Source organism: Pelophylax lessonae (genome assembly GCF_965119305.1).
Source record: "Pelophylax lessonae genome assembly, chromosome: 3".
NCBI lineage: Eukaryota > Metazoa > Chordata > Amphibia > Anura > Ranidae > Pelophylax > Pelophylax lessonae.
This window is the reverse complement of record NC_138770.1, coordinates 249,170,790-249,189,153: the sequence shown is the minus strand read 5'-3', so window position 1 is coordinate 249,189,153 and position 18,364 is coordinate 249,170,790. Positions and strand designations below refer to the sequence as shown.

Here is an 18,364-nt window from a genome sequence, read left to right as displayed (position 1 = left end):
CATCATTGCTGGGGGGATATCCACATGCACACAGTGCGTGGAAACCGTGGCCAGATTTACATCCTGTACAAAACAACGGCCATTGTGGCCACTGTTTACATGCATCATATATCTATCTATACACACACACACACACTGCTTTTTTTCAGCTGGAACTTGGTGGAGCAACCACCTTTGGCTGACAACCCCAGTAAATGATCTCCCTGCAAGTGAGAGAGGCAGAGCCAACTACAGTGTGCAGGGAAGTAACGCACCCCCAAACTCTGCACACTATTTGTAAACCCCCTGAACTCTGCACTCGGTACATAATGCCTCTTTAAAACCCTATCACTGTTAGTGAAATTTGACCACGCCCACTATTTGATGCAGTTTGAAGTGTGTGTTATATACTATATATATATATATATATATATATATATATATATATATATATATATATATATATATATATACACACACACTAATATATATATATAATATATATATATATATATATATATATATATATATATATATATATATATATATATATATATATATATATATATATATATATATATATATATATATACACACACATACATACATACATACATACATACATACATACATATGCACACACATACTTTTAAAACTGCATATTTAGCTTTTACAGCAGGTTCAGCTTTAACCACTTGCCGACCGCCGCAAGTATATATACTGCGGCGGTCAGCCCTGGCCAGGCAAAGTGACTTGTGAGCCAATAGCGGGCGCGCCCCCGCCCCGTTCCCTAACAAGTCAGTGCGTGTGACCGGGGGACCCGATGTCCGCCGGTCACTCGCGATCGTTCGCCGGGAAGGGAGAAAGGCAGGCGGCTAATGTATACAAGCCGCCTGTCATTCTCCCCTGTGTAAAAATGGAGATCAGACGGTTCTACTATGTAGGACCGTTGATCTCTGTTTTTACACTAGTAGCCATGTCCCATCACAGTTAGAAACACGCCCCTAGAACACACTTAACCCCTCCCTCTCCAATACAGTTAACCCCTTCCCTGCCAGTGTCATTTTTACAGTAACAGTGCATATGTAATAGCACTGATTACTGTAGTAATGTCACTGGTAACCCCAAAAGTGTCAAAAAATGTCAGTCAAGGGTCCGATGTGTCCGCCGCAATGTCGCAGTCCCGCAAAAAAAAAAAAAAAAAAACGCAGATCGCCGCCATTACGCGTTAAAAAACACACCAAAAATGACAAAAATCTTTCTCTGTGTTAGTAAACGCGATAACTTTTGCGCAAACCAATCAAAATACGCTTTTTGCGATTTTTTTTTACCAAACATATGTAGCATAAAACAAATTGGCCGAAAATGTTAAAAAATTTTGATTTTTACTTTTTTTTTTGGGAATTTCATATAAAAAAAATGTGAAAATATTGTTATTTTTGCAAAATTGATGCATTTTTTGGTTTATAGCGCATGATAAAAAAAAAAAAAAAAAATCGCACAGGTGATCAAATACCACCAAAAGAAAGCTCTGTTTGTGGGGGAAAAAAAAAAAAAGGACGTCAAATTCGTTTAGGTACAGCGTCGCACGACCGCGCAATTGTCCGTTAAAGTCAAGCAGTTAAAAAAAAAAAATATTAAAAAAAAAAACCCTGGTCAGGAAGGGGGTAAAATCTTCCGGGGCTTAAGTGGTTAAGTTTTACCCAGAGGTTGACTCTAGTGCTAAAGATTGTATTATTAGGAATGTTCACAAATTTACATGACAATGCTTGCGTAGCTAAACATTTTTTTCAACAAAACAAGCAAAAAAAAAAAAAAAACTGGAAATCACCGTTCAGGTCCCCACAGCACAATACATGGTCCTAAAAGACACCGATATAATGCGGTTACCACAAAACATTTTAAAGTTGCCAAGAGCCCTAAATGGCCCAAAACAATGCCGGTTCCAAAAGACCGGCTAGACAACTACAGGCCTGATAATGAGATTGATGAGATTACACTGTATAGGCTTGTAGCTGTCTGCAACAAATCAGCAACCAATATAATACCACCAAAAAAAGTGAAAGGCACACTTTTAAGGCCTCATGCACACTGGGCGTTTGTACAACTGCTGTTTTTTGGCATCAGCCATTTTTTTTCTGCAGCCAGTAAACTCCCCAGCACATTATCCTATGTGTCCATGCACATATAGGCTGTTATCAGAACTAATGTTTTTGAGAGGAGTGTTTAGCCTGTAAAAAAGCTCTAACGCTAATAAAAGCTGAAAAATGCCAAAAAACGTGGCTATTCGACACTTATCAATGTTTTTGAGCCATAAGCTCTGTGGGGAGTATAGTTTAGCTAAAGAAAAAAAAAAAAGCTAAAAACTCCTACAGCTTCGGTTTTGATAATTTCCAGTGTGTGTGAGGCATAAAAAGCAAGGGTAGCTTCTAATTCTGTTCTTATGAAGTGCTAAATGCGCCATAGACATATATGGTGGAAACGGAGGCACTTTTTCATATAGTCCAAGACAAGAGTATACAAATATACTTCAGACTGGGCCTGTTGGATATACAAAAAAACTCCTCCAGAATTCTAAAGTGTAATGGCCTGACAAAGGGTGATCAACAAGCTCTTCGATCTTAGACTGCTCAGGATGGGGGCTCCCCTGTGAATTGCCAATTACCAAAAAACGCACAAAGCTAGATATGGGGAGTCCTTTCTTTGATCGCTATTCCTACCCACACAATCCCTCTTTATCCCACTAATGTCCTCCCTCCCCACCCTTTACCTTTTTATTTTTCTCTTTTAGCTTGCCATCATTCTACCCCTCATTTTCAACTACCCCATCTGGGTCTTTCCCCAACTTTTGGTTTTTAGCTCTGGAATCACTTCACTAACACTAGGCAGTTTTTTTTCATCCAAGCTTGTAATCTCAAAGTATGGTAATTATAGTTGACAGTTAGAACTACCTTATGGCTAACACAACTTTTATACCTCGCCCCCCCAAAGTAGTACTTCCTTTCTCCCAACCTTTCCATTTGTTCTGTTTTACTGATTTTTTCTATGTACTTTGTTGGGGATATAGAGATGCACACCAAAAAAAAACTAAAAACTAATAAAAAAAAAAAAAAAAAAACACTTTTACAGTAATGCTTGTATCCTATTTAATACGCATAAAGCATTAATGATAGCATTTAAAAGTAAAACTCCAGTCAAAACTTCTCCCTACTGCAGGAAAAAAGACCAAATTCTAAGCTTTCCATACTCCATCGGTAAAAAAAATAAAAATAAAGTCGTTGCGTGTCCATTGGAGAGAGACCTTTTGGAACAGGATGCAATGAAAAATACACCCTAAAACAGCAATAAAAACCAAATTGATTATGTTCATTCTTCATTCTAAAAGGAAACAAGATGTTTTGGCTGGAATTTCGCTTTAAGATAGGTTATAATTAAGAATGCCTAAGAGGTTATAATTAAGAACGCCTAAAACAATTAGCAGTATGTGGTGTAGCGCACACGATAGCTATGCAGAAGCAGCAGCCACCACAGGCACAGACATTTCTACCTCTTGACAGCTACAACATAAAAAGCAGGAAATATATCAAAGAAATGAGCACTTACTCAATGGCAGCCTGTTTCTGCAGTCTTTCCCTCTCCCATGTAGATAAATTAAGATCGCCACCTACAAAAAAAAAAAAAAGAAGTTTTACATTCTGAAGAAAAAAAACCCAAGATGCCCATATTCCACGATCTATTCTCAAGTTATACTTCCAGTATAGTTAAAAATAAATAAAAACAGAAATTTGTACAATGGGTAACTCCCTTTTACTTCTGAATCCTTTATAAAAGAAACACACACACACACACACATACATATATATATATATATATATATATATATATATATATATATATATATATATATATACACACATATATATATATATACACACATATATATATATATACACACACATATATATATATATACACACATATATATATATACACACACACACACACACACACACACACACACACACACACACACAAACCTCAAAACAAATTAAAGGAACACTTTTTGATCAGAGTACAGCATCAAGTCAATTAAACTCCTGGGATATTGATCTGGTCAGTTAAGGAGCAGAAGGGGTTGTTAATCAGTTTCAGCTGCTTTGGTGTTAATGAAATTAACAGGCACAATAGATAAGCAACATGACAACCCCCAAAACAGGAATAGTTTTACAGGTGGAGGCCACTAAAATTGTTTTCCCTACTCCTTTTTTCTGACTGTTTTTCACTAGTTTTGCATTTGGTTAGGGTCAGTGTCACTGGTAGCATGAGGTGATACCTCGACCCTATAGAGGTTGCACAGATAGTCCAACTCCTCTAGAATGGCACATCAATATGTGCCATTACCAGAAGGTTTGCGGTGCCACCCAGCACAGTCTCAAGAGCAAGGATGAGATTCCAAGAGACAGGCAGTTTCTCTAGGAGAGCTAGACAGGGTCTTAGAAGGTCTTAAACCCATCAGCAGGACTGGTATCTGTTTCTTTGTGCACGGAGGAACAGGATGAGCACTGCCAGAGCCCTACAAAATGACCTCCAGCAGGCCACTGGTGTGAATGTCTCTGACCAAAACAGAAACAGACTTCATGATGGTGGCCTGAGGGCCCGACCTCCTCTAGTGGGCTCTGTGCTCACTACCCGGCACTGTGGAGCTCGACTGGCATTTGCCATTGACCACCAGGTGCCCTGTACTTCTCACAGATAACAGAATGTTCACCCTGAGCACATGTGACAGATGTGAAAGGGTCTGGAGAAGCTGTGGAGAACGTTATGCTGCCTGTAACATCGTTCAGCAAGAACAGGTTTGGTAGTGGGTCAGTGATGGTCTAGGAAGGCATATCCATGGAGGGACACACAGACCTCTACAGGCTAGACAATGTCACCCTGACTGCCTTTCGTAATTGGGATGAAATCCTTGAACCCATTGTGAAACCCTGTGCTGGTGCAGTGGGTCCTGGGTTCCTCCTGGTGCATGACAATGCCCGGTCTTATGTGGCGAGAGTATGCATCCAGTTCCTAGAAAATGAAGGAATTGATCCCATTGAATTGCCCCCACACTAGCCTGATCTAAATCCAATAGAACACCTCCGGGACATAATGTTTTGGTCCATCCGACGCCACCAGGTTGCACCTCAGTCTGTTCAGAAGCTCAGTGATACCCTGGTCCAGATCTGGGAGGAAATACCACAGGACCCCATCCGTCCCCTCATTAGGAGCATGTCCCGACGTTGTCAAGCATGCATACAAGCACGTGGAGGCCATACAAACTACGGAGTATAATTTTGAGTTGCTGCAATTAAATTTCAGCAAAATGGAGTAGCCTCCTACATCACTTTTTCTCTTCGATTTTTGGGGGTGTCTGAGTTCACCCCTCTGTAGGTTAATTCTCATTTCCATCAAACGATGTGGCATCCTTTCATTCCTAACACATTACCCAGTCCATATCAGTATAGATATCAAGCATGATATTTTTCCCCATTGAGATCTGATGTATTTTTAAAGTGTTGCTTAAATTCTTTTGAGAAGTGTATATTATATATATACTGTATATATATATATATATATATATATATATATATATATATATATATATATATATATATATATATATATATATATATATATATATATTATATATATATACATACACACACACACATATATACACATATATACACACACACACACATACACACACATACATACATACATACATACATACACAGAAGGACAATGCTTACTTACCACCAAGTAGGTTCACAAAATACAGCATAACAACTGCTATAATCGCCACTACAAAAAAAAGAAAAAAAATAGTTCTGTATCAGAGGAATAAACAAATTAAATTGCTTTGTTTTAAGCACCGGTCTGTACAGGGGTGGGGGACCTGACACAACACATATGCCAGTTGCCAACTTGACAACCACTTACACCTTTAACCATGTAAATCCAACAATCAACATATTTTAGAGGCTTCCTGACAGGTCTATTCAGAAATCTTTTCATGCAAGATTCGCACATTTTTCAAATTGAACCCAGTATGTGTGAATCTTAGATGAAAACATGTTTAAATATGAGCCTTCCATAAGCCCACAATAATTCTCCTCGTTACCTATCAAGGATGTTGAGACTTGCGTTTCAATATACAATATACAGAATATACTGAAAATTCTAGTAATAGCTCCAGAAGAAGCTTTCTGAAGTAAAGCGAAACATGTTGAGCCAATGCTGAACAAATTATGGTGAATCTATGATAAAACATCAGCACCTCGGCTTTTCGGGTATCCAACCGCAGGAATCTCCTGATGTGAAGTATTCTTTGACTGCTTTATATTGTCAATATACTCTTATATTATATTATTCTGTATGAGAATTGTGATTTTATACATTACCTTATGGACCTATCAGAGGCCCTTCTTAGTATTTAACACATGTCTGTTATGAGTTTTGTGATTTTATTTTTGAATCTTAATAAAAAGTGTTTTTATTAATATAGTGTACCCGAAATCCTTGTTTTACCAACCCTTCCATTTTGAATAGGCTGTAGGATGTCTTTCGGCTATAACACAGGCAGGAAAAGTTAAGCTTTGAAAATGAAAGCTAGTAGCTGATTGGTTGCGATGTACAACTGTGCCAGATTCCATCTACTGTAGCCTTTGTAAATTCCCCTCAATGTATGTAACATACTATAGTAACATAGTGCAAATAGATTTAATCTATTACATGCTTTCTTATCCCAAAGTATGCTTTAGGTTTTACTGCATTACTGTTTCTCTTTGCATATAACAAACTCGCAGCAGACAACTATTCTCAAAACATTCTCATCAAAAACTATCAGATAAGAAAAAAATGTGGAGGACAAAAAGAAACTTACAGCAAATGCAAGCACTGAAAAAGACTTCAAGGAATAGGTAGCCACGGGAATCGAGGATGACACCAGCAACAATGGCAATAATAGCCAGACCAAGGTTCTGGATGGATTGCATGCTGCGTGAAAAAAGGAGGTCAGAGGTAAAAACAGGACACCTGAAGATTTGTAAATCTAGATGAAAAACTATTTACTACCATAAAAGGTACAGATTTATATTACAACTTAAGACTATCAAACCCAACTTTTTTAACTACTGGTACAAGTAACCAATATGTTTTTTCCCAAAAGGATCTTGTGGTGCTTCAGTGTATTAAAGCGATTTAAAAAAGAAAAAAAAAAAAAAAAAAAAAGAAAAACCTTTACATGTTATACTTACCTGCCCTGTGCAGTGGTTTTGCACAGAGCAGCCTGGATCCTCCTCTTCTTGGACCCCTTTTAGTTGCTCTTAGCCCCCCCTCCTGTCAAGTGACCCCACAGCAACCAGCTTGCTATGGGGCACCCGAGCAGAGTTATAGCTCCATGTGTCCATTCAGACACGGAGCTGAGGTTCGACCTCGCCTCCTGACTGTGTCTCAGCCAATCAGGAGGGAGAGTCCCAGGCGGACCAGGGACTTGTGCACAGAGATGGGGCTCAGTTAAGTAGTGGGGGTGCTGGGGAGACTGCTTCACACTGAATGCATTAAGAAAAAAAAAAAACCTTCTGCCTTTACAACTCACAAAATGGCTTTAAAAATGTTGGCAGCGACAGTGGTTATATATATGAATAAGATTAGTTTCACTGCCTCAGAACTAGTAAACAACCCAAGTCAAGGAGTGGCTTCAAGTCAGATTTAATGGCTTAATTCTCAAATATCAATTAAGGTCTCTAAATGACTATAGCCCCTACGTGGCCTGTAAGTAAACAAGATATTTGCACAAAACATAGAAGGAAAAAAAATCACTTACAATCCATAAGCAGTACCCAGCTGGTGTTCAGGAACCACAAATGCCACCATAGGCCACAAGGCACAGGCCAAAAGAGAATAGGAAACGCCCAGTAAGCTCTGGAAAAACAAGCATATTTCAGAAAGGCAATAGACTCCCAAAGCAGATCTTTCCTTTAATAAGCTCAGATGACAGATTTTACAATATTAGAAATGTATTTTTGACTTACATAAAATCCATTTTATAAAATCCATTTCTCTGATATTCATTGACAGACACAGCACTTCATCTTCTTGAGCATAAAGTTATACTAGGCAGAAAAAGAGCTTGAGCACGCCTATGGGGCAGTCCCTGGGAGTATACTCTCACTTTCTGCTATAGATCTTCAGTTTTGTAACAAGCAGTGTCAGAAGAAACAAACCCAACTCCATAGAGTGACGGGTGCCGTTTCCGTTAACCACTTTACCACCGGAGGATTTTCCTGCTAAAAGACCAGGGGTTATTTTGCGATTTTTTACTGCGTGACTTTAACGGACAATCGCGCGGTCGTGCGACGCTGTACCTAAACGAATTTCACGTCCTTTTTTTCCCACAAACAGAGCTTTCTTTTGGTGGTATTTGATCACCTGTGCGATTTTTTGATCACGCGCTATAAACAAAAAAAGAGCGTCATTTTTGCAAAAACAACAATATTTTTCACTTTTTTTTATATGAAATTCCCCCCAAAAAAAAATGTAAAAATCAAAATTTTTTAAAATTTTCGGCCAATTTGTTTTACGCTACCTATGTTTGGTAAAAAAAAAAAAATCGCAAAAAGCGTATTTTGATTGGTTTGCGCAAAAGTTATCGCGTTTACTAACAAAGGGAAAGATTTTTGTCATTTTTGGTGTTTTTTTTTTTAACGAGTAATGGCGGCGATCTGCGATTTTTTTTGCGGTACTGCGACATTGCGGCGGACAGATCGGACCCTTGACTGACATTTTTGACACTTTTGGGGGTACCAGTGACATTACTGCAGTAATCAGTGCTATATATATGCACTGTTACTGCAAAAATGACACTGGCAGGGAAGGGGTTAACAGTATTGGACAGGGAGGGGTTAAGTGTGTCCTAGGGGCGTGATTCTAACTGTGTAGGGACATGTCTACTAGTGTAAAAACAAAGATCAACAGTTCTACATAGTAGAACTGTTTGATCTTCACTTTTACACAGGGAGAACTGACAGGTGGCTTGTTTACACAAGCCGCTCTGTCTTTCTCCCGCTGTAGCGGCGATCGTAGTGTGACCGGCGGACATCGGGTCCGCCAGTCACACTCCCGCACTCCTCCGTGAACGAGCCGAGGCGGGCGCGCGCCTCGGCGGGCGCGCGCCCGCCCGCTATTGGCTCTGGAAGGAGTGACAGGCGAGCGACGTAGACCTACGTCACTCTGCCTGGCCGGGGCCGACTGCCGCAGTAAATATACTGTGCGCAGTCGGCAAGCGGTTAATGAACATTAGAGAAACGCAAAGTCAAAAATCCCATTTTCTCTTTCATTCATTGACGGACACAGCACTTCATCTTCTTGACCGTAGGGACTTCCCAAAGCAGTGTCAAACATGAGCAGAACAAAACAACTTCCCCAAAGTTGAACCTAGCCAACCAGGTAACTTGGAGCTCAAATGTCAACAACTGGTGCTCACATGGAAAAAAAAAAAAAAAAAAAAAACACCCTCAATGAGGACAAGTCCTCTAAACTGCAAAACTTTGTGGCCAAAGGAAGCATCGGCAGATGTCAACACATCCACTTTATAAAACTTTGTGAATGTGTGTTACATAGTTACATAGTTAGTGAGGTTGAAAAAAGACATCAGTCCATCCAGTTCAACCTATGTTGTGTGTTTGTGTGTGTTTGCTTTTAACCGTACATTGTGTACCCCTGTATGTTGTGCTCTCCAAGGTGCCCATCTAATAGTTTTTTGAAACTATCAATGCTCCCAGCTGATACGACTGCTTGTGGAAGAGAATTCCACATCCTTACAGTGAAGAACCCCTTACGCATTTTAAGGTTAAACCGCCTTTCCTGTAGCTTGTAGTCTTTCCTCATAGCAGATGTCCTCCATTCCCCTAATTATTTTTGTTGCCCTTCTCTGGACTCTTTCCAATTCCAGCACATCCTTCCTGAGGACCGGTGCCCAGAACTGGACGGAATACTCCAGATGTGGCCGGACCAGAGTCTTGTAGAGCGGGAGAATAATCTCTTTATTTCTGGAGTGAATCCCCTTTTTTATACATCCCATTATTCTGTTGGCTTTGCTTGCAGCGGCTTGGCATTGCATGCTACTGCCAAGCCTGTTGTCTAACAGTACCCCCAGGTCCTTTTTCATCCTAGACTCACCCAGAGGTTCCCCCCCTAGTGAGTAGCTTGCTTTCTGGTTTCTGGCCCCCAAGTGCATTACTTTACATTTTTCAACATTAAACCTCATCTGCCATGTAGTTGCCCACCCCGTTATTTTGTTCAGGTCCGCTTGTAAGGTTTCCACATCCTGCATAGAAGATATTGGCATGCTTAGTTTAGTATCATCCGCAAATACTGAGATTGTACTAGATATCCCCTCCTCTAGATCATTTATGAATAAATTAAACAGGATTGGTCCCAGGACAGAACCCTGGGGGACCCCACTTTCCACACCCGCCCAATCCGAGTACTCCCCATTAATCACCACCCTCTGGACTCTCCCCTGGAGCCAGTTCTCTATCCAGGTACTCACCCTATGGTCCATACCTACCTTCCTTAGTTTGTACAGTAAGCGTTTGTGGGGAACGGTGTCAAAGGCCTTTGCAAAGTCCAGATACACTACATCCACAGGCCTTCCCCTTTATCTAGGTGGCAGCTCACTTCATCGTAGAAGGTTAATAGATTGGTTTGGCAAGAACGATTTTTCATGAATCCATGCTGATTACTACTAATACAGTTTTCATTACTAAAGTCTTGTATGTGGTCCCTTAACATCCCCTCCAAAATCTTGCAGACTACAGATGTTAGGCTGACCGGCCTATAGTTACCCGGGATATATCTCGGCCCCTTTTTAAATATTGGTACCACGTTGGCTTTTTTTCAATCAGCTGGCACCATACCCGTCTGTAAACTATCCTTAAAGATCAAGAATAATGGTCTGGCAATCACCTGGCTGAGCTCTTTCAGAACCCTTGGGTGCAAGCCATCCGGTCCCGGTGATTTATTTATGTTAAGTTTCTCTAGTTTAGTTTTAAGTCCATCTTCTGTTAGCCATGGCGGTATTTCCTGAGGTGTGTTGTTTAGTTCGGCCTTACAAGCTAGGTTTGTGTAGCCCCCGATTCTTTTGTGAAGACTGAAGAGAAGAAATTATTTAACACTTCCGCCTTTTCTCTGTCCTCAGTGGCCATATTTCCTTTGTCATCTTTTATGGGGCCAATGTGTTCTGGCCTCGCTTTCTTACTGTTTATATACTTAAAAAACTTCTTGGGGTTCTTTTTACTCTCCTCCGCTATATGTCTCTCGTGTTCTATTTTAGCCGCCCTGATTTCATCTTTACATTTCTTATTACACTCTTTGTAATGCTTAAATGCTGCCAATGACCCCTCAGTCTTGTATTTTTTGAAGGCCTTTTCTTTAGCACTAATATACATTTTTATGTTGGAGTTTAGCCACCCAGGGTTTAATTTTGCGCTTTTAAATGTATTTCCCTTTGGAATGCACTGGTCAATCCCTTTGTTAAGCATGCTCTTGAAGCACTCCCATTTTTCTTCCGTGTTCTTTGTTCCCAGGGTTCTATCCCAATTGATATTTTCTAGCAGTGAGCGCAGTTTTGGGAAATTCAGCGTCTTAATATTACCCTTGTGCTTCCTATTACTGTAATTAATACTGTAACTTATTGACCTATGGTCACTGTTTCCTAAGTTCTCCTGCATTTCTATATCCGTGAGCAGGTCTGCATTGTTCGTAATCAGTAGGTCAAGTACCGCATTGTTTCTTGTCGGTGCATTCACCATCTGACCCATGAAATTGTCCTGCAAAACATTTAGGAACTGCCGAGCCTTGGCTGAATGCGAGGTTCCTTCTGCCCAGTCTATATCAGGATAATTAAAGTCCCCCATTATAATGACATTTCCCATCCTTGCTGCCAATCCTATCTGTAAAATGATGTCCACCTCCCCCCTCCTCCCTCTGGTGGGGGGGGCCTATAGCATACGCCCAATATTACCTTCCCCACCGTGCCTTCCCTTTGAAGCTCTACCCATAGGGATTCTGCCTCGTCCTTAGCTCCATTAATATCATCCCTCATATTTACCTGTATACTGTTCTTAATATACAAACATACCCCTCCCCCTTTTTTACCTTCTCTATCTCTGCGATAAAGGGAATACCCCTGAATGGTCACCATCCAGTCATGAGAGCTGTCAAACCAAGTCTGTTATCCCCACAAAATCTAAGTCCTCCTCAAACATCAGCAGCTCCAGCTCTCCCATCTTGTTGGCCAGGCTTCTGGCATTGGTATACAAACCTCGTAATTTTGACCGGTTACAAATATCCTCATTTGATGTTTTTAGGCTGCTCTTGTGATTTTTCCCCATACCCACCCTGGGTATAGGAGCTCCAAACACCCTACCGCTAATGCCCCCATTTCTGCCCTCTGAAACTTGCTTTCCACTGGCTAATTCTACATCTGTACCCTCCTCCCCATTCCCTAGTTTAAAAGCCCCTCTAACTTTGTGGCCATCCTCTCACCCAGTACGGCTGCACCCACCCCATTTAGGTGCAATCCGTCCCTACCAAAGAGCCGGTGACCGACTGAGAAGTCGGCCCAGTTCTCCAGGAACCCGAAACCCTCCTTACTACACCAGCTCCTCAGCCACTCGTTAACTTCCCTAATCTCCCGCTGCCTCTCTGGTGTGGCTCGAGGTACAGGTAGTATTTCGGAAAATACTACCTAGGAGGTCCTACTCCTCAACTTAGCGCCTAAGTCCCTGAAATCGTTTAGGACTCTCCATCTTCCTCTGCCTATGTCATTGGTACCCACGTGTACCATGACAGCAGGGTCTTCCCCAGCCCCACCCAATAATCTGTCCACCCGATCCGCAATGTGCCGAACCCGAGCGCCCGGCAAACAGACTGTTCGGCACACACGGTCTTTGTCACAGATTACACTGTCTGTCCTTCGAATAATTGAGTCCCCTACCACCAGAACCTGTCTTTCCTTTCCCTTTCTCCCAGCCTCACTGGAGGAGTTCTTCCCCTGGCAGCTAGGGGCGTCACTCTGCTCCAGCAATGCTGGTCCCTGACTGGTTTCCCCAACATCACGCAACGGGGCGAATTTATTGGGGTGCTCCAGCTCAGGATCAGCCTCCTTGCCTTGTCCCCTTCTACCCCCCCTAACTGTCACCCCTCTACTCTGCTCTGATGCCTGCACCTCCAATACTCCGCCCACCTCTGTGCAGACCCTTGTCTGCACCTGACTGGTACGATCCCGGCTCTCCTCCGGTATGGACATTCGTCTCAGTGTTGCCAGCTGCTTCCCTAGATTCAGGACCTGAGCTTCCAGGGAAGCAACGTGCTTACATTTTGCGCATTTGTATTCGCCCTTGATCACATGTCTGAGGAACGCATACATATTACAAGATGTACACCGAGTCGCATCTCCACACCCGCCGGGCATTGTACCTACTAATCTAATGGGGATTCAGTAATTTAAGTCTATCCTATGTGGCTATTTCCTGGCTGCCAGTCGCACAACACTCGCCGACACACAGCCCGGTCAGTCGCACTCAGGAAGTAATAATAATAGGTACTCCCAGACACTCAGGTAGTAATAGGTACTCCCAGACACTCAGGTAGTAATAGGTACTCCCAGACACTCAGGTAGTAATAGGTACTCCCAGACACTCAGGCAGTAATAGGTACTCCCAGATACTCAGGCAGTAATAGGTACTCCCAGATACTCAGGCAGTAATAGGTACTCCCAGATACTCAGGTACTACACTATACCCGTGTGTTCATGTGTGCAGACGAACAAGTGGCCACTTTGCAAACCTGCATCACTGAAGCCTAAGGACGGAAGGTCCAGGAGGCACCAAGTGCCCGAGTGGAGAGCGCCTTCACAGGGAAAGGAGGAACCTGCCCCTTAATAGAATAAGCCTAAACCACAGTCTGTCTGATCCACCTGGAAATGGTCGCAGCAGAGGGAGCCAGCCCTTTGCGAGGTCTATCCGTGAGGACAAATTGTGAGTCTAACTTCCGAAAAAGACTCAGTTGTTGCCAGATACACCCTTATTGGGTCCCCAGATCACTTACGGGTCTCTTTGGGGTAGTGCAAGACTTGTTCCTTCAAGGCCTGATCGTTCCGATTTCAGAAAGTTTTTCAGAGGTTTTTACTAAAACCTCTTTACAGTTCCCTGGAAGATAGGCAACGTACGTCCCAATTCTGGACCTCAAGGAGCTAATCTGCTGGTGCGAGTACAGAAGTCCTGCATGGAGGCCATTCACACGGTAGTGGTGTCCCTACATCAGGGGGATTTCTTCTCACTTCTATTCACATCAAGGACACCTGCCAGCTCATTCCAATATGTGCCATCGCCAACACTTCCTCCATTATGTCACAGGCAAGGAGCATTATCGGTTTGTGGCATGGACCTTTGGTCTCGCCTCCACTCCTCGGGTCTTCACAAAAGTGTTGGCCCCGGAGCTGGCATTGTTTGAGTCAACGGGGGATTGGGGTACTGGGGTACCTGGATGATCTTCCACGAGCCGAGACTCCAAATGCTCTGATGGCCAACTGAAGATTACTCTGCGAACTCTAAGGGAGTTCAGTTGGATTCTGATCCTTCAGGAGTCTGCTTTGGTTCTGTCCATAAAAACTGGACTATCTAGGTCTGATTCTGGACTCGGCCTCAGCCAGTGTTTCTTCCTGTGGGAAAAACTCCAGACATTGCAGGAGGCAATTCAGCTTCTGTTCAGCAGACGGTCATCCCTCCGGGCTTACATGCAGGTGCTGGGTCTGATGGTGTCCACCCTCGAGGTGGTCTGTTTGCACAGTTCCACACAAGATCGCTGCTAAAGAGATTCTGATGAAATGGGACAAGGATCCAATCTCTAGAGGTGGCTTCGTTCTCTGGCACTTCACAACAGGGAAAATCCTGTCTCCCCTTGTACTGGACGGTTGTCACCACGGATGCCAGCCTGTCCGGGTGGGGAGGAATCCTCAGCACATTTGTGCTCAAGGGGTCTGGTCTCTGGCCGAGTCCAGAGTGCCGATTAATGTTCTGAACTCTGAGCAATAAGCCTTTGTCTGGCTCACTGGACAATTCATCTTCAGGGGTGTCAAGTACGAATTAATTTGGACAATGCCATGGTCTAGGTCAATCACCATGGGGGCACAAGTAGTGTCCTGGTGGTTCGATAAGTAGCCGACATTCTAAGCTGTGCAGGATCAAAGCAGAAGGGATTCCATCCAGGCTGACCTTGCCGGTCTTGGTACGCCCATTGGGTACGCTGGTCATCTGTGCACCTTGCGGGGCTCTCAGGGAGGATCGGCTGACCCAAGGACCGATCTTCCATCATGCTTTATAGTCGCTGGCTTTGCGGCTTGGCTGTTGAACGCCAGGTGCTGGAGGATGGAGGTTTGTCTGAATAAGTGATTCCTACGCTGTTGAAAGCTAGGAAATCTACTTCTAGGAAGGTGTACCATCGTACGTGGAAGACATACATTGTATGGTGTGTGTCTCTTGGGGGTTCATCCTCGCTCCTCCGTGGATCGGATCTTAACCTTCCTTTAACAGGGAGGGGGGGGGGGGGTTGAACAGAAATTGGCCTTGAGTACCATCAAGGGCCAGGTATCGGCTTTGGCTGTCACAATCCCTGGTGTGTACTTCACTATAGAGTGTCCGACATTTGGTTCCTTCAGTGCGGGCTCTGTTGCCGCCCTGGGATCTTAATGTGGTGCCTCCAGCTCTACAGACCCCTCCCTTTGAAAATATTCGGGAGGTTTCCCTGATTGCGCAGCCCCGGAAGGTGGCCTTTTTTGGTGGCTATCACCTCTGCTCGGAGGCTGGCAACGTTATCCTGTTGACCTTATTCACAAGGGTATGGTGGTGCTTCGCCCATGTCCGTCCTTCCCTTCTCAGGTGATCTTGGACTGTCATTTGAATGAAGACATTGTGTTGCCTTCCCTGTGTCCCAGGCTAAACATCCAAAGGAAATTGCCTTGCATGCCTTGGATGTGGTCTGGGCACTTAGGGTGTACAGCTACGGAGTCTTTTAGGAAGTCAGACTCTCTATTTGTGCTCACAGACGGACCTCACAAAGGGTTGTCCGTTTCTTCCGAGACCATTTCCAGATGGATCAGACATACATTGACTGTTGCACCAGGGGTCAGGTTCCTCCTTTCCCTGTCAAGGAGCACTCTACTAGGGTGTTTAGCGTCTCATGGGCTTTCCGTCATCAAGCGTTAGTGACACTAATGGTTAAGAAGAATCAGAAGCTGTGTCCATCATATAAACGAAAGAGAAAAAAAATTGGATTTTTGACTTACCGTAAAATCCATTTCTCTGATGTTTATTAAAGGACACAGCACCCACCTCTCTGTGGAGTTAACTTTCTTCTGACATTGCTTGTAACATTACTGAGTGCCTATAGCTGAGAGTGGGTGTATTGGGATGGGCCACATTTGAGGTATTCTATATCAAGAAATTTAACCACCGCTGCTCTAGATCCATAGTGGATTCTGATTTTCACAACTGACCTTCTGAAACCTATGTATTGGGGAAAGGATTAGGACTTGACAAAAACGGATGCCTGAGCTGCCTGCTTATAGCAGTTAAAGCATTATTAAACCAAAATGCAAGCATTATATTGCCAGTAGGTCTGTTTTTCAAAAGAACAAGCTTACTTGAAGGTATAACAGTTACAGGGATGAGGCAAACAATTCAACACTGGCAGGGGTGCTTACAATGATCAGCTTTATCCCAAAAGGAAAAGGGAATGGTTTGCTGTAACTGCTTATAAATGTGTAAACTGGAGTTTAGCTTCAGTTTGTTAGTGTTAGTACAACACCCCCCCGATTAACAATGCCGATGTCTGTTGTGCCCCTTCAGGTATGTTAGTGACCAGATCACTAGGTGAAACAGGAAAAAAAAAAAAAAACCACAAAAACAATAAAATGAATGCAGCCACCACATCGAATGATTGGTAAGCTACAAGAGATTACATTTTTGGCTTTGGGTTAATACTGCTTTAATGATTACGGATTACATGAGCAGCATAAAAAGTCATCATTTAAGACTACAGTAGTGTTCAAAATTATTCAACCCCCACTGAAATTGATTGTTTTGGCCAGTTTCACATTGATTTTGATCATTCAGTCATAATGCTTACAATTAGATGAAAGAGGCACGTGTAGGTCAGACAAATATAACATAACATTTATAATGAAATAACCACAAATGTCTTTTCTTTGCTCACATCATTATCAGTTTTATTCAACCCCCAAGTGACATTCAATCTTAGTACTTAGTACAACATCCTTTTACAGTTATAACAGCTTTTAAACGTGAAGCATAGCTTGACACAAGTGTCTTGCAGCGATCTACGGGTATCTTCGCCCATTCGTCATGGGCAAAAGCCTCCAGTTCAGTCACATTCTTAGGCTTGTGCACTGCAACTGCTTTCTTTAAGTCCCACCAGAGGTTCTCAATTGGATTTAAGTCTGGTGACTGATGGCCACACCAAAATGTTCCAGCCTTTAATCTGCAACCATGCTCTAGTAGACTTGGAGGTATGCTTGGGATCATTTTCCTGTTAAAAGATCCAACGTCTCCCAAGCCTCAGGTTTGTGACGGACTGCATCACATTGTCATCCAATATCTCCTGATACTGAAGAGAATTCATGGTACCTTGCACACGCTGAAGCTTCCCTGTACCTGCAGAAGCAAAACAGCCCCAAAGCATGATTGACCCCCCGCCATGCTTCACAGTAGGCAAGGTGTTCTTTTCTTCATAGGCCTTGTTCTTCCTCCTCCAAACATAGCGTTGATCCATGGGCCCAAACAGTTCTAATTTTGTTTCATCAGTCCACAGAACACTATCCCAAAACTTCTGTGGTTTGTCCACATGACTTTTGGCATACTGCAGTCGACTCTTCTTATTCTTTGGAGACAGCAAGGGGGTGCGCCTGGGAGTTCTGGCATGGAGGCCTTCATTACGCAGTGTGCGCCGTATTGTCTGAGCAGAAACTTCAGTACCCACATCTGACAAATCTTTTCTCAATTCCTCAGCAGTCACACGGGGACTTTTCTCCACTCTACGCTTCAGGTAGCGCACAGCAGTCGAAGTCAGCATCTTCTTTCTGCCAAGACCAGGTAGGTAGCGTTTCAACAGTGCCCTTTGCCTTGAGTTTGCGAATGATGCTTCCTATGGTGTCTCTGGTATGTTTAACATCTTTGCAATCTTCTTATAGCCATTGCCCTTCCTGTGAAGAGTAATCACCTCTTCTCTTGTCTTCCTGGACCATTCTCTTGACTTCACCATG

At 42.9% G+C, this 18,364-nt stretch overlaps 1 protein-coding gene across 2 annotated transcripts in view; it reads right to left on the bottom strand.

Moving 5' to 3' along the window:
• MFSD1 (major facilitator superfamily domain containing 1) overlaps positions 1-18,364 on the bottom strand; it is a 115,137-nt gene that overhangs the window by 47,396 nt on the left and 49,377 nt on the right. For both annotated transcript variants that reach the window (XM_082249882.1, XM_082249883.1), the window contains exons 12-15: positions 7,847-7,944; positions 6,905-7,017; positions 5,776-5,823; positions 3,583-3,643 (exon numbers count right to left, since the gene is read on the bottom strand). In XM_082249882.1, coding sequence (XP_082106008.1) covers positions 3,583-3,643; positions 5,776-5,823; positions 6,905-7,017; positions 7,847-7,944 — 320 coding nt within the window. The remainder of the gene's footprint in view (positions 1-3,582; positions 3,644-5,775; positions 5,824-6,904; positions 7,018-7,846; positions 7,945-18,364) is intronic.